This window comes from Thunnus maccoyii, chromosome 12 (assembly GCF_910596095.1).
Source record: "Thunnus maccoyii chromosome 12, fThuMac1.1, whole genome shotgun sequence".
In the NCBI taxonomy this organism is placed as follows: domain Eukaryota; kingdom Metazoa; phylum Chordata; class Actinopteri; order Scombriformes; family Scombridae; genus Thunnus; species Thunnus maccoyii.
This window is the reverse complement of record NC_056544.1, coordinates 30,820,891-30,844,051: the sequence shown is the minus strand read 5'-3', so window position 1 is coordinate 30,844,051 and position 23,161 is coordinate 30,820,891. Positions and strand designations below refer to the sequence as shown.

General features: G+C 36.8%; 2 protein-coding genes across 2 annotated transcripts; both read left to right on the top strand.

Annotated features, from left to right (window-relative positions):
* The first annotated feature begins 4,318 nt into the window (after window positions 1-4,318).
* On the top strand, window positions 4,319-10,367 carry LOC121908910 (Ig heavy chain Mem5-like). Its single transcript, XM_042429237.1, has 6 exons — window positions 4,319-4,527; window positions 4,620-4,946; window positions 6,875-6,919; window positions 8,470-8,778; window positions 8,911-8,985; window positions 9,953-10,367. The coding sequence occupies exons 1-6, from the start codon at window positions 4,485-4,487 to the stop codon at window positions 10,099-10,101; spliced, it is 948 nt and encodes a 315-aa protein (XP_042285171.1). The 5' UTR covers window positions 4,319-4,484; the 3' UTR covers window positions 10,102-10,367.
* A 1,887-nt stretch (window positions 10,368-12,254) lies between these two features.
* LOC121908931 lies at window positions 12,255-22,844 on the top strand. The gene is made up of 5 exons (XM_042429265.1): window positions 12,255-12,446; window positions 12,539-12,856; window positions 20,246-20,308; window positions 21,676-21,981; window positions 22,099-22,844. The coding sequence occupies exons 1-5, from the start codon at window positions 12,404-12,406 to the stop codon at window positions 22,371-22,373; spliced, it is 1,005 nt and encodes a 334-aa protein (XP_042285199.1). The 5' UTR covers window positions 12,255-12,403; the 3' UTR covers window positions 22,374-22,844.
* The last annotated feature ends 317 nt before the right edge of the window (window positions 22,845-23,161 follow it).

Genomic DNA, 23,161 nt, shown 5'->3' with positions numbered 1-23,161 from the left:
ATACACACAGAACAGCAGCTGTGTACGGTCAACCACATGTAAGCAGAAGCATGTGTGTGTGGATGACAAGATGGCGGACATGATCTGGCCAGATGACGTCACGCGACCTAAGATGGTGGATGTGATCTGGCGAGAGGACATCGAACGAGATCCAACATGGCTGGCATGACTTGAGGAAGTCATGTCACGTAAGAATCAAGTGGAGGATGTGACCGCAGCGTTTCTGTTAAACAATAGCAAGATGGTGCCAACCGATGGTCGGTGTCTCGATTTCACCCAATTCAACTTATCAAACACACGTGTCTGATGGTAGATGACGAGGGGCAGAGTGGCTCTGTGTCACAGGCTCTGTGTCACACGCTATCTGACTGTCAGATGTGTAATAGAGGTGCGTGTATGGGTGTGTGTGTGTGTGTGTGGGTGGGTTAGTAGCGAGAGAGGGAAGAAAGAGGAGGAAAAAACGATTCTCGGCAGGGTCCCACAACCGCAGTGGTTGCTTTATCTACAGAGAGCGTGCATACGGACGGTAAACGGTACGCATGTTGTCAACTTACTTTTCACTCGTGGTGGCACAAACACAGCAGACAACACAAATAATCTAGAGTGGTGAAAACAAACTAAACATGCAGCAACTTCAAATACTCCTCAGAGTATAGCAGGCAAAAGGACTCGGCGGCCCGTCAAATCACACAACAAAATACAAGCAACAAGCTTATTAACACATAAAATCTAATACAGTCTCTGCCAAGACGACTTCTAACTTTTATCGTTCTTGGAAGTGAATCGATGTGTTCAGCACAGGTCCTACAGTGAGTGTTCCTAGCGGTGCCGTCCTTAGTTCCTCAAGGCTGATGGTGGCTGGTAGTCGACCCAGTTGATAGACAGCCAGGCACAGAAGTTATCCGCATCTCTGTGAAGAAATCTTTTTTCCTTCTGCAGCCACAGTTAAAACAGTGGGTTGCAAACAGCGGTCTCTCTCTTGGATCTGGTGATTGTGTTCGGGTGAACATGGGGCAAAGTCGGTGAGGGGAATTACACGTGCACAGGGTTACCTCCTTTAGTAAACTGGCTCACGGAGAAAGCAAAGCTTCTTTCAGGCACGGTTACAATGTAAAGGCAATGATGAATTCTAAAGCCTCCTGGTCAGGCTTCAGAGTTTACATGTAGGCCTGCCTTTGTCTGACCCTATGGTTGAGGCCCAACACCATGAAGGGGTGTACTTGGTCTGCAACAATGTTTAGGTAGGTGGTACGTGTCAAAGTAACATCCACATGAATGCCAGGACCCAAGGTTTCCCAGCAGAACATTGCTCAGAGCATCACACTGCCTCCACAGGCTTGTCTTCCTCCCATAGTGCATCTTGGTACCATCTCTTTTCTCTTAAGAGTTAGTGACGGTGGGCTTCAGGCTGCAGCCAGTGAGTCGTCCTCAAATTAAAGTTTTCATTTGATGAATGTGGGTGCTGATATACTAAATTTAACTGAATGGGTTTTATTTGTATAAAGAAAAGAAAAACTATGGTATTGACGGTGGGCAAGTAATGTAATTGGTGTCTGTCCCAACACTGTGTAACACTGGTAACATCGACAACTGTTGCAAGCCTACTGTCCACATGATGTAAAAGAAAACATGATTCATCAGACCAGGCCACCTTCTTCCATTGCTCCATGGTTCAATTCTGATGCTCACATGCCCATTGTAGGTGCTTTCAGCGGTGGACAGAGGTCAGCATGTTCTGACACCTGTCTATCATAGCCAGCATTGATTCTCAGCAATTTGTGCTACAGTAAGTCTTCTGAGGGATCGGACCAGATGGACTAGCCTTCGCTTCCCACGTGCATCAGTGAGCCTTAGGTGCCCATGACCCTGTCACAGGTTCACCGCTTGTTCTTCCTTGGACCACTTTTGCTGTTTTGGAGATGCTCTGACTCAGTCATCCAGCTATCACAATCTGTCCCTTGTCAAAGTGGATCAGATCCTTACGCTTGCTCATTTTTCCTGCTTCCAACACATCAATTTCAAGAACTGACTGTTTACTTGCTGCCTAATATATCCCACCCCTTGACAGGTGACATTTTAATGAGATAATCAATGTTATTCACTTCACCTGTCAGTGGTTTTAATGGTTTGGCTGATCAGTGTATCTTCTACCTTAAAACGTTACACTCTGGTGGCTTGAATGAAGAATTAGATATGACTTGTTACTGTCACTCCATCTTATTGTCTTTCTGCACCGGTGGGTCCTATTCCCAGTGTAAAAGCTAACATTTGTATGTTTATATGTCAGTATGGGTATGAGTATGTTCATGCTATGGAATTATATTATCCTAATGACTTTGTAATGACTTGATCTGCTAGAAATTGGCTTCATGGGTGTTCAAGCCCTGGATCATTGATTAGGTGCACCTGTAGAGTAACCCACATACAGGGTGACTCATCATGCATGTTTCGTTTTGCACTGAGGAAAGTTCAACATGGACTGAAACATTTGCACTCTTGCACTGTATGCACTTTTTGACATTGTTTCACAATCTGTATGGCCTGTAATGTAACAAATAGAAATATTTAAAATCTAGACTTTAGTTTGAATTCTTTTTTGTTCTCTGTGTGTGAGTCCTTCCTTGCTGCACGATCGACTCATCAATAAAACCGACTAATCGTTGCAGTTCTTGTTATTATTAACATTTGTTCTCACACTTGCTTCTCCTGCTAAGATAAGTCACAATGTCTGATGTGAGAAAGGTCTGTTGGTACTAGTAGTAGTAACAGTACTAGTAAGTCTGATTATATAACACAGTTCATACAGTGAGGCAGTTTCATTGTGCTTTGGAAACACTTTAAAAAAGAATTAGAAACACAAGAAAGTGTCAAAGTAAAAAGTGAAATTAAAACAATATTGAATGAAACTATATGTACACATGATATATACACACACACATATATAACAAATATACTCTTTATTAACATTTGGGGTCATGAAAACAAAAGTTTGAAGAGACTAGTAGTAGTAGAAGCAATGTGTTGTTGCAGCCACATGAGGGCAGCAGTGTAAAGGTTTCATTACTGACAGCTCAGCACAGAGCAGATAGAGGTAATATAATATAAAGTGGAGAATGAGATGTAAACTACAGGTTTAAAGTCTAATAAAATGTTGGAACAATATAAATAATATATAATATAATGTGTAAAATATATTATAAACATTATATAATAAAAAGGGAGAGAGTTACATTTGGTTTTGCTCCTGAAAACAGCTGAACATGTAGACTGGTGCAGGTTGTATTTGGTACCAACCTTTTATTTAATAATCATGAATAAATATTCAGTTATTTAAAAATAAGCTGCATTTTCTCTTATTGTAATATTAGAATTATTATTGAATATTATACACAAATTAACATTAGAATATTAGACTTAAAACAACTCTGAAATAAAAACATAGAAGATAATAATGAATCTGAAAAACATATTTTTAAATACAATTTTCTTTGTATCAAAGCATATGAACCTGAAAGTTATTATTATTATTATTATTATTATTATTATTATTATTATTATTATTATTATTATTATTATTATTATTATTATTATTATTATTATTATTATTATTAAGAATAACAACAAAAGTTTCCAAAAATATCAAATCTGTCAGGATGAAATTTGAGGAAATGTGTCTAAACTCAGTGTTAAAAGAGAGCGTCAATGAATGCATGATACCATCAGATGATGCAGGAAATTCAATTCATTTATTAAAGGGGATTAAATAAATATAAGGGGAACATTTAAAGGTTAAAATCACAGTTCAGAAGGAGCTTTGTGGATTTGTAGTTTTTTTTTATTTTCATCACATCTGTTCTACAAACAACAGAGAACAATCTGTGTTGCTAAATTCACCACCAACCTGAACGTGTTTGTGGTTCCATGAATGTTTTTGTGTTTTGTTGTGTCCCAGATTTTTGATCTGCTGCCAGATTAAAATCAAGATGAAGAAAGTGAAAGTGAAGCACACAGAGAAACAGAGATGTGGAGGAAAACATATGATTAAAAAATAAGAGTCAAATCATTTTAAAAACCAGTTGAGATAATATCAGTCCGTCTCTGCTCTCCATCACTTTCACTGTTAAACTAATATGAGTTTGTGTTTCTGCTTCTTTTAAATGCAGCTGTAATGATTGTAAATATTTGAATAGAGCTGATAAATTCTCACATTAACACATGTGAACAATCAAACAGTGATGTGTCAGTGACGTCCATCTCCATGGTAACTGTGTACAGCCTGTTGCTCCTCCATGCAGAGGAAAACCACACAGCAGCAGCAGCAGCAGCAGCCTTATCTGTCCGCCGCAGGGGCTGATGGGAGGTTTGAGGAGCTGTTAGAAACCACGTGGCCCTCGTCTGATCTCACAGCTCGTCCTTGTTTGGCCTCAGCTGCATCAGAGCGCCACTTCTCCCCAGGTTCACCAGAGGAAACACCACTGCACAAAATGCTTTTCCTCCCAGCTGCTGCTCTGTGCTGTCTGTGTTCAGGTGAGTGTTTCCAGCCAATCAGGAGCCAACAAACTCAACCTTTAACAAACACTGTCACACTGACCGTCATATGTGTGTCTGTTTCTCTACAGCGCTGGTTGCCATGGCAGCAGAGCTGATTCAGGATGATTTAACATTGACCAGGAGAGCTGGTGAAAACGTCTCACTCAGCTGTGGAGGAACTAATGAGTGTATCAGTAATTATTTTGTATTCTGGTACCAGAAGAAAGACACAGAAACATTCACAAGGATTCTGAGAATTGACATGGATGATGGTAAAGATGAAGGTTACAATCATCCTCAGAAAAATGATTTCACAGGTGGAAAAAATGAAAACGTCTATGAGTTGAAGATCCAGAGAGTTAATATCTCACATTCAGCCACCTACTACTGCTCCTGTTGGAAGAGAGATACCCACAGTGAGAAATGATCCCTGCAGCCTGTACAAAAACCTCCAGATGAACAGATGTCAAACAGTGTTTGTGACAGGAAGAGAGCAGTAAACCACAGCCCAGGTTCACATATTTCACCTCCATCTCAGCCAGAGTCACTAACAAACTGAGCTGAGGACTAAATGTTTGTCTGTTGGTGTCAGGATTTTGATTTAAACATTATATTTCATTGATATTATTTATCAGCTATTTCAGCAGGTTTCCTGTTGTTCCACACAGTGAGAACAAAGGAGCAACACAGAAGCACAATGATACAACAAGATGAAGACAAACAAACAAACAACAATATAACACAGATAAAAGAGACAAATAATGGAGAGATCAAAAGTGAAACTTTATTAACATTTGATTTAATAACTAAACTTGACAAAATAATAAATAGAAAAAGATGTTTGACAGAGTTGAAAGTTTGAGATGAAGATAAAAATGGTCTTCTTTGACCTGCTGCTGGATTAAAGTTCATTCCTCCTTCACAATAATAATCTGCTGTTAATGAAAACACTTCCGGTGTCTCTTTCACAATAAAAGCCTTCAGGCAGCATTCTTCACGTCACATCTTTGAGCAGATTTCAACAGATAATTTCACTTTAGTAAAAGATTCAACACAATTCTTGGATTTATGACAATTTCCCCTCAACAGAAATGTGGTAAATGTAAATGGATTTTGCTCTGTGAGCAGCTGAGACTGTCTTCACAAGAGAAACGACAGCAGACACTGTTTGTTTCTTTTAACACGACCACCATCATTTCCTAACTTTAACCACGTGTTTCTTATTGTAACCATGACGACGCAGCTCCCCTCATCTTAAGGAGGAAGTCATTTTAACCCAAACCATGATCTTTACCTAAACCTAACTAAACCTTAACCACAGGTTCTGATGTTTACTGTCCATATTCTAAGACAAATGGCTCCACTACAGCATTTACTATTAGAAATTTAATCCTTTATGTGATTCAAAATGTTAAACATCAATTGATTGACAAGCAAACAAAATCTACGGCTCCTATGAAAATGTACCTGCATGGCAGCACAGGTACTAATGTCATCCTAACTTGGTTTAGTTCATAATACTCAACAAATCTCCTCAAATGTGAACTTTACAACTTTTGAACTTTAATTTTTTTATTTAACAAAACAGTAAAGTTGCAGCCGGACAGATAAACAATGAGCTGAAACTCACTATAAAGCTCCGTAAAGCCGAGAGGAGCTGCAGAGTCACTGATAATTCTCTGTAGGTTCATCACTACGAGCCACGACCAACACATTACACACTGACACATCATGGTTATTATAAAAATATTGATTATAGCAGCTTTAAGTAATTTACATCATTACAAATGTCAGTTTGATTTTAAATGAGTTCTTAGTTGATTTTAAATGTTGACCTGATGGTGGCGCTAGAGGGAAAGTCAGAGGATCAAAGTTATTATAATTCATCCTGAGGGGAACATGAATATTTCTACTAAATTACATGACAATCCATCCAATAGATGAAAAGATATTTCAGTCTGGACCAAACATGTCAACCTGCTGGTGGCGCTAGATTCAAAGTTAGAATCAATCAAGTCAAATAAATAATTGAATCCTCTGGGGACCGTGAACGTCTGCACAACATTTAATGAACAATCCATCCGTCCTTTGATCCACAATCAGATCCAATGGATCTGCACTTAAGTGGTGGACCGACCAACCGACTGACATTAGCATCCATATAGTCACACTGCTAATGTGGCTAAAATCAAATAAAAGAAGAGACAGTCATGTTGATATGAACATTAGAGAAACACATCATGGAGATGAAATATGATACTGGTTCATAATTTGGATTCGTTCACCTCAGCTGACACATTCAACAGCAGACAGGTTTTTGTCACAGTCTCATTCACTGTGGGAGGATATAGCTACCCCATCTTTGGCTCTGGAACTAAACTGTATGTAGGTAAGACTAAACTTTCATTTTCCTTCAGTTGTTTTATTGAACAAGTTGAAAATGTGTTTTTAGTTTTAGTTTCTGCTGCTTCAGGCTTTACATGTTAGTTTTTTTCATATTTAGTGGAGAATTCTTGATTCAGCCATTCTTCCATAAAACTAATCAATAACTCCTGAAAAGAGCTTCAAATCTCACTGCACACCACAAGTTCTTCTTTATTTATGCATCACATCAAAGTTTGTTTACAGCCAAAAAGTCTGATATCAGTAATGTTACAAATAAACAGTATTTAATAATCTCACTGATTCAGCAGCAGCTCCTGTTTATTAAAAACAAGATGATATATGATGTGAAACATCATTTAATAAATGTTCCTAAATGTCATTTTAGAAGCAAATAGTGATAAATATATTGTGTGTTAAATATACAGTATATATTTGTAAATGGTAAAATGTATCTCATGATAATTGTGTGTTTATGATGATAAATATGTCTTTTAGTGGAAGATAAATTAATGCATGAAGGCAAACTCATTTTAAATGTGTGATTAAGCTAAATATAATTTATAGATAAAATGTATAATTGTATATCTTAATCCATAATTAATATAAATCATATTGGTTTATGAAATCAACATGATGTCAAATATATAGTGTAAAAAAAAATAGAAAGTGTTTGATAGAAAATATAATGAATCAGATAATTTACATGTTGTAATTTAATTAAGAATATATATTATTATATTATATTTTATTTACATATCTGAACATGTTGTGGTAATTGTGTTTTATATAAAAGCTAAAACTCTTTAAAAAGTTGTTAAAAGTATTGATGTATTGTGTGTCTGATTAGAGTAAAGTATATGCTGGTAAATATACTTCATATAAAACACTATAATCATTTACAAATGTAACATAAATATAATATATTTTAACCAAGTAATAAAACTATACTTTAAATTTTATTAAGACAAATGTCATCATATAATATTATATTATATTATATTATATTATATTATATTATATTATATTATATTATATTATATTATATTATATTATATTATATTATATTATATTATATTATATTAGACGTATCTGAACATGGTAGTCGTGGTGGTGGTAATATTGTTTTAAGTAAAAGATCAAACTCATGTTAAAATTATTTATTGATTTTTATTAATTAAAGTATATGTTGGTAAATATATTTTACATAAAACACTATAATCACTAGCAAATGTATTTTATATGAGGCTGTTATGTCATGATATATTTTATATTTTATAAACTTTATTATATTAGTAACTAATGTTGTGGTAAATATTGATAAAGTGGTAAATGATGTTTTAATCTTTATATATGACATATGATGAGCTTCCATGATGCTTTAGTTTGATATGATTATTGATACAGTGTCCAGTAGATGATGTTTGTGGTGTATTGATGAGTAGTTTAGTGATCATGTAGTTTCCAGGATCAGACTGAATGCAGTGCAGTGCTGTAAGCTGCTGTTGACTGTGTGAATGTGTGTCTGTGCTGCTTGTTGCTGCTGTCAAACTTCAGATGAGCAGGTAGTGAAGCCCGTGGTGAGCGTGTACCCAGCAGCATCCAGAGCCCACCTGGAGGGGAAGAGCTCCCTGCTGTGTCTGGCCTCAGCCATGTCTCCTCCTCTGGTCCAGTTCTCCTGGAAAAGACAGAAGAAGAACGGCCCGCTGGAGGATCTGCCCCTTGCTGAGGGACAGCAGCTGGAGCTCAGAGAGCCGGGACGCACCGTCGCCATCCTGCTGCTCCATCAGCAAGAGAACAGCACATATAAATACCACTGCTACGTCAAGCACGAGGGGGTAACAGTGGAGGCCCAAACAGAACAAGGTAATGAAGGCTTGGTGACTGTGTTCAGCAGTGATTCAGCTTCATCTGGAGACGCTGTCAGAGAGAGCAGAGGAGCAGAGCACTGACATTTCTCACTGCAACTCCAAACATTTGACTCCTTTTGTGTTTCAGAGCTTCCAGCTCCAGCAGCCTCCTGTCCTCCAGAGAGAGAGCCAGCAGACCTGCCAGCTCTGCAGCAAGCTGACTGTAAGATCACCTGCTGCCTCTCTGCATGCTCTGACAGCTCCAATGTCCTGCTGCAGTTAGGGCTGCATATCAGTCTGTTCACTTTCTGCTCATCATTGAAGGATTTAAACATACACTCCCTGATTCTGTTAGAGTGTCCCACAGCACAACAAGTCCCACTGAGAGAGCTTTCACTTCACAGGCTGACAAATAACACCTTTTGGGGGCGCTATACTCAGTTTTAGGCCTCCAGGGTGATAGAACAAGTTTAGGGAGTATATCTTAAAGCTCCACTAATCAATAGTTTTATATTAAGAATGAATCTAATGACTAAATGAGCTTTTTAGCCTCTTTTAGCTCCTAGTTGTGGTTTTGCAGCACATTTCCTGTCTGCTTCAGTCTCAGTGTTTCCAGCAGCAGCAGCTGTTTCCTGATAAACCCACTGTACACTACCTGCCCAGCAGCAAACAGCAGACAGACCATAATATGTCAGGGAGGAGTTTGTTAGCTTGTTGTGGAGTTCTTCTGCCCCCAAGTGGTGAAAACTTCAAATCTATAGTAACCTGTGTGTTTTTAAACAGTATTTGGACTTTGCTTTTTATCCTTGAGTGATTTTAATTGTTATAAATTGTAGTTAGTTGTGGATTCAAAAGTTATTTTAAGTTGAAAACAGGAAATCAAATCCTGTTTGGGGCCCCTAAAAAGCTGGGTCCGGCCCTGACTTGTTGTATTTAATAAGGGCCTTTGAGCTGTCAGTCAAACTGTAGTCGACCCCTGTCTTCATGTAAAGCTGGTCGTCCCGTCTGGAAAAGTCCAAGTTCTACTGAAGAAAATATGATGATATTGTGATGAAATGTCCACAGTTGAACAGACTGAAACAGTGTGGAGAGAAGACTGACCTGTGTGTGTGTGTGTGTGTGTGTGTGTGTGTGTGTGTGTGTGTGTGTGTGTATGTGTGTGTGTGTGTGTGTGTGTGTGTGTGTGTCAGTGTCCTTCCAGTCTCAGTACCAGGTGAAGCTGCTCTGTGTGCTGTACACAGTGCTGATAGTGAAGAGTCTGGTGTACTGCTGTGGACTCTCTCTGCTGATGATCCTCAGAAACAAGGGACCGTCCACCAACTGCACACATGCTGACTGACTGTTTTCTGTTCGCCTTTTCTCACCATCACATCTCAACAATTCATCTCATTTATCACTTTGATCAGTGTTCACAAATGTCACTTATGACGTGTTGTGGTTGGTTTTACATTTTCTCTCTTTATGCACAAGTTAGATACAGTTGTGTTGAATATATAAATACATATATACACATATATATTTACAAATTAAACCTTAACAGTTGCTTTTTTAGCTCAGGTTTGTTTTGTTTCCTACTTTTAATGTTGACTTGTATTGTACAAAAAATAAAAATAAACATAGAAAATATAATTTAGTTTTTAGTATTTTTCAAACCTTTATTACATTTATTATTTTGTGTTTAATACATTCTGCAAAGTTAGATTTGTCTTTTTAATTCATAACTTTGATATTCTTAATAAACTGTAACATCACAGTGTCTGTGTTTTATGAAGTTCTTTGTTTTTGTTGATTTTCCTTCAAAATTTGTGTCTCTGAACTGATTTTACTGTGTTATGCCCCAAAAAATACGGTATATTTGCAAATAACACCTGAACAGTTACTAATTATATAATTTTATTGCAGTGTTATAATGCTCTAGTTTATTCCCAATCAATAGTAACTTCTCAATGAACAATAAAAAAACATATAATTAAATAAGAACTATGGTTAAATATTTTACACCTTTCATTTTTTATTTAGTTGATTATCTTGTTGTTGTAACTTATCATACAATTGTCATTTTTAAATGTGATAATTTCAATAATCTGTCTAGTTATTTGCAAATTGGTTGAATTTTCTTTTATTATAGATTTTCTAATATTAGAATTACATTTGAATATATTTAACTAAAATGGAAGGAGTCTCTGTCTGTCTGTATGTATGCGTGTCCTTCGATTTTCTCTACAACAGTTCATCCGATCGACTTCACACTTGTCTGGTGTTTTGCTGAGGACACAATGAAGTGCAGCGTCGAGTGTGAAGTTGTTTGGATGAGCGGTTCTCGAGAAATCTGCAAGCAGCAACACCAGAGGCCAAGTAATCAACCCATTCATAACAGACATATTTTGAACAAGCACTGCACTAGTACAAATTAATATTAGAATATCAGAAATAAAAGCAACTTTAAAAAATAAAGATCTTAATGAATCTGAGAACAGACATTTTTTAAAACCTTTTTTAGTTAAGAGCACGTGAAATTGACATTTGTTTTATAAACTGATATTCAGTAGCAGATAATATTATGAAATTTTATTAAAGATATTGGATTATACAGAATGGTGGTAAAAAAGCTTCATTCATTAGACTACAAATAGCCTCTAAATGATTGTAACTGTAACACAAATATTCAGATCAGACTAAAATGATGTATGTTGCGCAAAATATTTACAGTGGAAAAACATATTTGGATCATATTTAAGTAATATTTAGTCTAAATATCTTATATATTTTATTTTATATATTCATATTGTATAGAGAATGTATATGTCAAATAATCGGGCTGTTTAACTGCAGGGCGCAACATGTGGAAAAATAAATGACACAAAAATAACAAAAAAAGAATGAAAAATGATGAAATTACATCCAGCTGTTTTTTCCTACAGAGGTGAAAAGTAAATAAGTACATTTACTCAGTTAATGTACTCAAGTACAGTTTTACAGTATTTACTTGAGTTTTTCCATTTTAAACTACTTTAAACCTCTACTACACAACACTTCAGAGGAAAATATTGTATTTTTGTTGCTGTAGTTACTTTTGAGATTAATATTTTAAATTTAGATTAAAAAAAAAGATATAGTAATTTAAAAAATACAATAAATCAGTAAAGCAGTGTGTAGTTGTGTCTCCTCATGTTGCAGATGGGTTGTTATCAGTTCCACCAAAGAGACATGTAGACGACACCTGACTTTAAACTCTTCTGAACCCTCCGGTGGCTTCGTCTTCACAAACGAAACCCTCAGAACTTTATTTTTAATTCTAGTAGAGATCACAAAGCTTCCAAAAATACCAACTCTGTCAGGATGATATTTGAGGAAATGTGTCTGAACTCAGTGTTAAAAGAGAACGTCAATGAATGCATGATACCATCAGATGATGCAGGAAATTCAATTTATTTATTAAACTGAAATGTAAAACCACACAGCAGCAGCAGCAGCAGCAGCAGCAGCCTTATCTGTCCGCCGCAGGGGCTGATGGGAGGTTTGAGGAGCTGTTAGAAACCACGACGCCCTCGTCTGATCTCACAGCTCGTCCTTGTTTGGCCTCAGCTGCATCAGAGCGCCACTTCTCCCCAGGTTCACCAGAGGAAACACCACTGCACAAAATGCTTTTCCTCCCAGCTGCTGCTCTGTGCTGTCTGTGTTCAGGTGAGTGTTTCCAGCCAATCAGGAGCCAACAAACTCAACCTTTAACATACACTGTCACACTGACCTTCATCTGTGAGTCTGTTTCTCTACAGCGCTGGTTGCCATGGCAGCAGACCTGATTCAGGAAGATTTAACATTGACCAAGAGAGCTGGTGAAACAGTCTACTTCAGATGTGGAGGAACTAACCAGTGTGACAGGGATAATGTATACTGGCTCCAGAAGAAAGACACAGAAACATTCACAGTGATTCTAAATATTGACAAGAGTAACTGTAAAATAGATAAAGGGTACAATCATCCTCAGAGAGATGATTTCTTAGCTGTAAAAAAAACGAAAGGCTGTGAGTTGAAGATCCAGAAAGTTACACATTCACATTCAGCCACCTACTACTGCTCGTGTTGGAAAGATGGTTCCCACAGTGAGAAATGATCCCTGCAGCCTGAACAAAAACCTCCAGATGAACAGATGTCAAACAGTGTTTGTGACAGGAAGAGAGCAGTAAACCACAGCCCAGGTTCACATATTTCACCTCCATCTCAGCCAGAGTCACAAACAAACTGAGCTGAGGACAATCTTCTTGTTTTGCTGCTGTCAGTGTTTTTTTAATATTATATTTATTTATATGTGTATTATGTATTTCAGCAGCTCTCCTGTTGTTTCACACAGTGAGAACAAAGGATGAATACAGAACACATGGATGCTTCTTTGACCTTCTGCTGCAATAAAGTTCATTCCTCCCTCATAATGCTAATCTGCTCTACATGCAAAATCTTCCTGTTGCTCCTTCACAATGAAAACCTTCTTGTGCTCTTCCCTACACATCTGTCAGCAGATTTCATGATATAATATCACTTATGTAAATTATTGGTGTAGATTTGAGTGATTACAGAAGGGACATGTCGCTACCAATGTCAAGGTGTTGCTGAATTGTCCCTACCAACATTTTCACTGATCTCAAACATCTTTTTATTTTAAGTTGACATAATGTTAACAGTGAGATCTCTGCAGAGTTTCCAGGTTTGTGTGTTTTCTGCAAAAAGTGGGTTATTATGATAAAGAGTGAGAAAACTTGATATGGGGGATCCCTGACCTGATGATCTGGCAACCCAACTTCAAGCTGTTTTACACATTGTTGACTAGCTGCAGCTCGGCAGCAGCAGCAGCAGAGTCAGTGATGAATGAACGGTGGTGAATCTGAAGCGGTTAGTATTTATAGTTTAAATGTTTTAAACATAACAGAATATGTCTTCACTGGACGAATATAAGATCATCTGATACTATATTTAAATTTCAAGTGTTAGGTATTGGTAGCTAATTTGTGATTGTTGCTCAGACATGTCATTTTAATAAACAACTTCATTACTGTTATAAGTCCTCCCAAAATAATATGAAGACATCAAGTCGTTTTTAAAGAAGAACCAAAGTGTCAGTAACAACTGAGCTTAGCTAACAAGAATGTTCTGTAATCAATCCAAACATTAATCTTCTTTGAAATTAGTGGGATAAATTTTTCATATTTAACCTCATCTTTCCATTTTTCCTTGAGTTATTATTGCATATATGTCGATAAGACATGAAAATGATTTATAAGATAAGTAGCCAAAGCTTGTTCAACTGATCTGTTTGTGACAGTCAGGCATCATTTCATTATGAAAATCTACAGCACAGAGACACACAGACAGGTGAGCGGCAGGTTCTCAGGTGAGCTCTGATGTCAAAGTGAAATATCTTTCCATAAATTCAGGGGCGGATGAAAAATAAATGAAAACGAAAAACGGAAGTTTTTGAGATGATCCAAAGATAGGTTTGAGTGTTACTCTGTCATTAAACTCTTGAGTCTTGTCACCCAAATCGACAAACTGAAAGAAGGACGAAGATGAGATTTGAAAACTTTAAAGCAGATAGTTGGTTTTAACAGAGCACATTACCTAACAGTTATTGTGACAACCTTTCATATGTCAATTTATTCAAATGTTAACTTTAGTCTCTGTTTAATACCAATAAAATACAATGTAAAAAAAGAAAAATTAACAATCAAAGTCTATTTTCCGGCAAGTCAGAAAATACATGTTCAATTAAAGATGCAAGCAGCATTGGTCGGGACCTCGCACTCTGGCCCGTCGGGATCAGATCATTTTGCTTTTTAAAAATGAGGGATATTTCTTACAAGTGTGGTGTGCTTTTATTTTGAAAGTTTGATTAACATGTGTACTGTCAGGTGTGTAGAGACAATAAGTAACTGCAGCTGGACACAGAAAAATACTTGTATATTTGAATGGAGAGTGTGAGTGAACCCACACCTTTTTGAACATTTACTGCTTCCACATAGTTTTAGAAACAAACTTCATTTGTACTTTAAATGAGTCACGAGACTTTGACCTACAAATCTTGAATTTACATGTTTTTTCTATCTTTTACTGTTTTTGAGATATTAGAGTGTGAGTTTTAAAGTCTTTTCTTGCTCCTCCTGTGATTTTATAATGAGTGTGTATTGTAGAATATTTCACAGCACTGAGGGAGTGACATCACCAGGAGTAGTGGGAGAGGAGGATTTTAAAGTATGCCTCTTGTGAAATCTCCTCATAAATCCCATGACTTTGGCCAAATCTTACATTAAAAATCATGTTTTAGTAGGAAATTTCGTGGCAAATCGATTGATAAAGGTTTGGAAAGTGGTCAGATTTATAATTTAGACGTCAGAAGACTCTGTTTGACACAAAGTTCATGCCCATAGATTGCCTCCCCATTGTTTTACATTGTAAAGGTGATGTGGCACTGCTACTTTCAGGGCTTATTAAATCCAAACCGTTCGAGTTATTACAAAGTTTTTAACAACTTTTTTTCAGCACAGTGTCATAAGTCATCTATTGAAGTTTGAAGCCGATACCATTAACACCCTTGGAGGAGATAGCGTTTGTTCAGGGGTCAAAATTGGGGCAAAGTCTTATTTTGAAAAGCTAATTGCGGACTTCCTGTTGGATTTAGGTCAGGGGTGTTAGTGTATGATTTGTAGGTCTTCATGAGCCATTGTTGTTAGATAGGTGGCACTAGACAGCACGTTTTGGCAATTTAGGGCTTAATTTTTACATTTTATCAAATTTTTCACCAGACCTAATGTGCGTGCCAAATTTGGTGAGTTTTTGAGCATGTTTAGGGGGTCAAATTTAAGGTATTAGTGGCGTAATAATAAATAAAGAAAGAAAGAAACAAACAAACAAACACACGAAAAACAACAGGGTCTTCGTTCTTAGGCGAAGACTACTGTTTTACACAGTAGGAGGTTTGATAATAAAAATTAACCCCCAAAGTGCCAAAATGTGCTCTCTAGCGCCACCTATCTAACAACAATGGCTGCTCAATTATTTGTCTCATCAAGACCTACAGACACACCTGACTTAAATTCAACAGGAAGTCCACAATCAGCCTTTCAAAATAAGACTTTGCCCCAATTTTGGACCCCAAACAAATGCTATCGCCTCCGAGGGCGTTAATGGTATCGGCTTCAAACTTTGATACATGACTTATGACACTGTGTTGAAAAAAGTTGTTAAAAATTTTGTAATAACTCGAACGGTTTGGATTTAATAAGCCCTGAAAGTAGCAGTGCCACATCACCCTTACAATGTAAAACAATGGGGAGGCAATCTCTGGGCATGGACTTTGTGCCAAACTTTGGCGTCTGATGTTTAAACTATAAGTCAGACCACTTTCAAACCTGTATCAATGGATTTGGCCAAAGTCATGGGATTTATGAAGATATTTCCACTAGAAGACTGCTCTGAAATCCTTCTCTCCAGCTGAGAGGGAGAGGGAGGGAAGAAAGTGGGGGGATGGGTGTCACGGTTAAATGGAGCTCATTTTTGAAGGATACAGCAGAAAGGTCTATATACATACAGTACATTATATACAAATTTTGTATGAAGTTGTTATTATTATTTATGTTACAATAATTATGAGTCTTATATGTATAATTCAGTAGTGGCGATGACCTATGAGGGAAAGGGAAAACATGGAGTAAGAGTGACAGTTTAGTGATAAAGTGCTGCAGAAAAATAAAATCAAAACTAAAATTTGTAGCTCTGTACTGCAGTTTATCCCTGAAATCCCTAACTTTGGCCAGGTCATGTGAGTTAGAAGTCTTTACTTTTCTAAAAGTAGACTTGATGAAAATTAGGAAGTGAATTTCTTTTACACACAAAATCATCAAAGGTTTTCAAATTATGAATTGAAATTACAGTGACCACCTAACCGTTTAGTTTTGATGTTTTACCATGACACAGGAAGTTGCTATAAGTTTATTGTACATGCTCCAATCTGCACCAAACTTTACATGTTTGTAAAGTCAGACCTGTCAGCCCAGGTCTGACAACATCTACATGCTTGTGACAGAAGCCCTTGGACTGTGCCACGCCTCGAACAGTAAAGGATAGAAAACACATGTAAATTTATGATTTGTAGGTCAAAGTCTTGTGACTCATCGTGACGCAGCAGGCAAAATAGTGGACAAAGGAAGTGATGTTTATCTCCTTCTTGCACTGTCTGAAAACAGGCCGGGTCTGAAGACATCTACATACCCGTGTCAGAAGCCCTTCAACTGCGCTGCGGTTCGATGTGCACGGGGGTGCTCAAAACACACTTCTTCAAAACTGCTTGTAATCTCTAACGAACTGTGTTCTTCTCCTCCCTTCTAATATGTTCACTTTACTCATGGACATTATTTCTTTTTGTGTTGTTGTTTCCTTTGTAAAGGGTCTATTATTATTATTATTATAAACCACAGCCAATGTTCACATATTTCACCTCCATCTACTTTTAATTTAATTTGTAATCTTCCATGTGGATGTATAATAGCAAATACTGAGATATTCTTTCATATGCCACTCAGGGGGAGGAGACTGTTGTTCATTGACAAAAGCAAATTTGTTAATGTTACCATATGGGTCTGGAGTGGCTTTTGGATCAAACAAATAAATAATAACTATACGCATTACATATTATACTCTTGGTACAGTTGTCAATCATTATTGTAACTGAGCTCCCGTTCACATTAAGTTCACTTGGAACATGTGGTGATGTCGTTTGATGACATTGTCAGGTGCTGACAGAGGAACGTGTTAAATGGAGGGAAAATTCAGATTATGTGCAGGACTGCATGGAAGCAGAGGGTCAACAATGAGGGTCAACATATTCTGCATATTTCCAGGTTCATATTTATATTCTGGGGCTCTACTGGAATATCTGCAAGATTTCCAGTTGAAAACTTCTTATTTATCTTATACTGGCCATTTATGCAGCCCCTCAGTTCAGCCTCTGTCTTAAACAGGCCATTTTAGCTCCTGTCTCTTTAAGGCCCCCCTCCTGATGAGCCCAGTCTGTTCTGATTGGTCAGCTTCAGGAAGCTTCCTGTGGCTCCGGAGGCAATGTAAACAAACCTTCACTTCTTTTTCACCTTCTGTACTATAAACATCAACTTCTCAAATCCTTTATTAGATAGCATCAGTAGAAAGATGACAGGAAATGAGGGGAGAAAGAGTTGCAATAAGAGTCCCCAGTTGTACTTGAATGGGGGTCATAGTCTGAGTCTTAACCCTGAAGCCACAGGGTGACCCGTGTTGTTTTTTTTAGTAGAGTGAATCTAGGTATGTTTGTCCACACTGAAATATCTCAGAAATGATTGGATGGATATCTCTGACATTTTTGTACAGATGTTCATAATGCCCATTTTAATGACTTTGGTGCATTTCTGACCTAATAACACCAGCAGGTCAAAGCTTTCACTTATTGTGAAATATCTCAATGTCTATTAGATGCATTGTCACAAATTTTTCATGGTTCTCAGATCCTCTGGCTTTTCCTCGAGCGCTACCATGAGGTTCACATTTGTGTTTTTAAGTGACTTGTCTCAACAAATATTTGATTGATTAACATGAAATTTTCTACAGACATTAATGTTCCCCTTGAGATGAAATGTTATCACTTCGGTGAACTTTTAATCTTGCACCATTATTTGGTGTAAATTTCAGTTCATCCAGTACTTTGTGTTTACCCTAATTAGCTAATGTTAGCATTCTAAACTCTAATGGTGAACATGATAAATATCACCCTGCTTAGCAGCAGCATGTTAGCATTATCATTATGAGTATGTTAGCATGCTAATGTTAGCTCATAGCACTACTGTGCTAGAGTACAGCCTCACAGAGCTATTAGCATGGCTGTAGAGTCCTACACTTATATTTATGTGTTTTATTATTAACTTATTTCCCATTAATGTTACATATACTCCCTGAAACTAGACGTAGGGAGGCTTGTGTCCATGAAATGAGAACATCAAAACTTTGTCAAAGAGCTAAACCAAATACATTCTTGGAAAGGTCTTGACCTGGAGAGTAACATATGTCAGTATGAAGCTTCTACATGGCTCCTGCTGTGAAATACTGACCTTTGTTTCTTGACCTCTGATTACACAAATGTATTTACCATCCCCTTAAACTCCACAGTGTACTCTCAATTCAGTATTTATACCTTCCAGTGCAAGGAAAAACACTAATATTTTTTAAAAACTACAATTCCTCAGAGCCACGCCATGCACTTATGAAATACTTATGATTTTAGCCCAGAATCACCATATTATCATAAGCATCCAAACTTTGAAGAGACATTGCAGTGAACTGGGCCTATTCAGAAGAAAACAACATAGTTATTTGGATGAGGGGATGGCTTTTGTGCATCAGGAACTACAACACAATGGACAGATGTAAGAATATCACTGGTTACATCTACGGCCAATTCAAATGATAGTTAAAAATTGATGACTTTAAAATCTCAGAGAGTATTTGAGTTTTTGTTTGTAAATTTAAGACTTTAATCATGAAAATTCTGTTTGAAATTTTTTTTCTCATAATATTACCCCTCTTCCCCGGCCCCCTTTTTTTAAAATTTTTTAACCTATGATGGCCCTAATACGCCGTTGTAGTTGCCTGTTTCAATCTTTTATGATTTTCTCAAATTTTTATGTAATGACTTCTTCATATGTACTGTCCTCACTTTCTTTCCAAAGAAACCATGTAAATTATATTTTATAAACAGTGACACTCATTGTTCTCATTTTCTCCTTTCCTCCTTGTGTATGTGTACAGTTTTAAACTGGCATTTTTTTTAAATTTGCTGATGAATTTAAAAGCATTTTAAAGCATAAAGCAAAAAAAGTTCATTCATTCATTCATTCATTCATTCATTCATTCATTTTTGACAGAGTGACAAGGTGTGTTTGCTGCCCCCAGTGGTTGATAAGGCTTTTCTGTCAAAGCTCCAGTAGATGTATTATTATAACACACTGGCTGTTACCAACAGTAAACACAAGTTATCAACAAGGACCAAAATCTAAAGGATTCTAACTTCAAATGACAGTCTGAGGATAAAGTATAAGTCAGGAAGAGTATTTTGATTCTTATGGAGGACACTTTTGACTATTGCAGGCTACAGAGCGGCTGAATTTCATATCCCATATTTATGTTATTTTTCTATTTTTTCACAGCTACTGATCCCAATGTAAAATCATATTTTATTAAACTGACAGACAACATGTTTCATGTATTGGACTGATTAGAAATATAGCAGGATCCCGCCTCTCTCTACCTCAGTAGGCTGAAATAAAGAGAAATACAACAAAAGAAGAGACAGTCATGTTGATATGAACATTAGAGAAACACATCATGGAGATGAAATATGATACTGGTTAATAATTTGGATTTATTCGCCTCAGCTGACACATTCAACAGCAGACAGGTTTTTGTCACAGTCACATTCACTGTGGGAGGAAACCTCTACTTCATCTTTGGCTCTGGAACTAAACTGTATGTAGGTAAGACTAAACTTTCATTTTCCTTCAGTTGTTTTATTGCACAAGTTTTTAAGTTTATTTTCTGCTGCTTGAGGATTTACACATTAATTTTCCATAATAATTAGATAATTCATTGTGCAACCATTCTATCATTAAATAAGCATCAGAAAGGAGTTTGTCTTCATAAGTTTCTTGGAAACTAAAATCTTTAAACTCTTCCAAATACTCAGAGAAACTCAGCACTGATATTCTAATTTCATTCTGTATTCTCATCAGCTGCTGTTCAATGAAACTTCTCTCTCCTGAAAGAAATTAAATTCTAGATGAATGATTGTGGAAGATTTTCCTGCTCTGATCATCTGCTGACTTTTTATACACAATCTTAAGATAATTTAAGTAAATTTCATTGATGAGCAGGATTCTTCAGTCTCATACAGATTCAGAGTTGATTTCATTAAGCTCTCAGACTCAGTCCGTCATTTCATTTACTACATTTCAATGAAAACTAAAATCACTAATTTCATCAACATGGTCAGGAAGTACAAAGTATGAACACAGATTTAATGTCAGCAAATTAGGACTTATATATAGTATTTTATCATAGATATATTATGGTCTATGGTGTTATGGTATATATGGAGGTAAATATGTGTAAATTAGTGCTGTCTGGTGGACAAACTATGTATTACTGGATTATCTTTGTCATCTTTGTTGTGTTATTTCTGGTTATTTATCTGCAGACATGTATGTGGTGATACCAGTTTATATATATGTGTGTGTGTGTTTAATGTGTTTGTTTTATTTTATTTCATTATTATTTCATTCTCTTACTATATGTTTTGTTTTTTATTGTATTCTCTTTAATTGTAAATGTATTGGGACCATGCTGCATGGTGATTCTGCACTTTAAAGAAAACTGATTGATACACTTATGTACCAATATACTGTACATATGTATTGCTGTGCATATGTATAGTTTTTCAATCTCATGTATGATGAAGCATGGCATAAAGTTTAGTGATATATATCATAAAATATAGCAGACACAATTTATACCTATTTTATGATGAAGGTTAATATTCTGCATTCTACAAATGTAATTTTATTATATTTTATATGACATTGTTTTTCATGAATTATATGTAAAAATTTAAATAATAATGAACAGAACTTTTTATTGTCATCTTTCCATTTTTTCTTGAACTTCTATCTAGATGAAGATATATATGAAAATATGTATCAGTGTAGATGATGTTTGTGGTGTATTGATGAGTAGTTTAGTGATCATGTAGTTTCCAGGATCAGACTGAATGCAGTGCAGTGCTGTAAACTGCTGTTGACTGTGTGAATGTGTGTCTGTGCTGCTTGTTGCTGCTGTCAAACTTCAGATAAGCAGGTAGTGAAGCCCGTGGTGAGCGTGTACCCAGCAGCATCCAGAGCCCACCTGGAGGGGAAGAGCTCCCTGCTGTGTCTGGCCTCAGCCATGTCTCCTCCTGTGGTCCAGTTCTCCTGGAAAAGACAGAAGAACGGCCGGCTGGAGGATCTGAACCCTGCTGAGGGGGAGCAGCTGGAGCTCAGAGAGTCGGGACACACTGCCTCCATCCTGCTGCTCCATCAGCAAGAGAGGAGCACATATAAATACCGCTGCTCTGTCAAGCACGAAGGGGGCACAGTGAGGGCCCAAACAGAACAAGGTAATGAAGGCTTGGTGACTGTGTTCAGCAGTGATTCAGCTTCATCTGGAGACGCTGTCAGAGAGAGCAGAGGAGCAGAGCACTGACTAATTTGTTTTTAACTTTATTCTGTTTCAGATGTTTCTACTCTTCCTTCACCAACAACAGCTCCAACAGCAACTTCAACATCAGCTCCAACAGCAACTCCACCAGCAGTTCCATCAGAATCTCCAACACCAGCTCCATCAGCAGATCCACCAGCAGCTCTTGTCCCGTCTCAGTACCAGGTGAAGCTGCTCTGTGTGCTGTACACAGTGCTGATAGTGAAGTGTCTGGTGTACTGCTGTGGACTCTCTCTGCTGATGATCCTCAGAAACAAGGGACCGTCCACCAACTGCACACATGCTGACTGACTGTTTTCTGCTCGCCTTTTCTCACCATCACATCTCATCAATTCATCTCATTTATCACTTTGATCAGTGTTCAGAAATGTCACTTATGACGTGTTGTGGTTGGTTGTAAATTTACGGTTAAGACACAGTTGTCTTAAAACTATAAATACACACACAAACATGTAAATTCTGTAGAATATTGTTATCTTGATGCTTGATTTTGCTGCTTATAGTATTTTTTCTTTCTTGTGCATTTTCTTTTTAATACATTATGCAGAGGGTGGCAGGTTTGTCAAAGTCATTCAGAGTAACATCCTCAATAAACTGAAATATCACAGATTCTGTCATTTATAGTCATTCTTGTTTTTATTGATTTCCGTTTGGCTTCACATAATACAAATAATCAGACACAGAATCAACTATATTGGCCAAGTTTGCTGATACCTACAAGTAATTTGACTCTTGTCGTGAGTAGATCTCAGTAAACTTTCACATAGTACTAAAAACAAGTGTACAGGAAGATACAAAGAAAATTGGAATTATGAACAATATTAATATTATTATGAATGTGGGTTTTGTTATTCAATTAATCATTTATTATAATTAAGGTGGAATATGTGACACCAACCGATGTATATCTGCATTTGTTCTTTTTCTGAATAAGGAACATTTTTTTGCTCTATTCATTAAAAATGAACAGGAGTTGTTTTTTTTACATACATGTGATGTTTATGTTGCTTTGTAAATATATATCACATATGTTTGTTTGTGTTTTATATTTAATAAAAATATCTTAAATAATATAATTT

Bases quoted from the DNA above. Each gene is read 5' to 3' on its own strand.
- LOC121908910 (XM_042429237.1), top strand. From the start codon at position 4,485: ATGCTTTTCCTCCCAGCTGCTGCTCTGTGCTGTCTGTGTTCAG. The intron at 8,779-8,910 runs GTAATGAAGGCT...TTTGTGTTTCAG, and splicing joins GGAGGCCCAAACAGAACAAG to AGCTTCCAGCTCCAGCAGCC. The intron at 8,986-9,952 runs GTAAGATCACCT...TGTGTGTGTCAG, and splicing joins AGCTCTGCAGCAAGCTGACT to TGTCCTTCCAGTCTCAGTAC.
- LOC121908931 (XM_042429265.1), top strand. From the start codon at position 12,404: ATGCTTTTCCTCCCAGCTGCTGCTCTGTGCTGTCTGTGTTCAG. The intron at 12,447-12,538 runs GTGAGTGTTTCC...GTTTCTCTACAG, and splicing joins TCTGTGCTGTCTGTGTTCAG to CGCTGGTTGCCATGGCAGCA. The intron at 20,309-21,675 runs GTAAGACTAAAC...GTCAAACTTCAG, and splicing joins TGGAACTAAACTGTATGTAG to ATAAGCAGGTAGTGAAGCCC.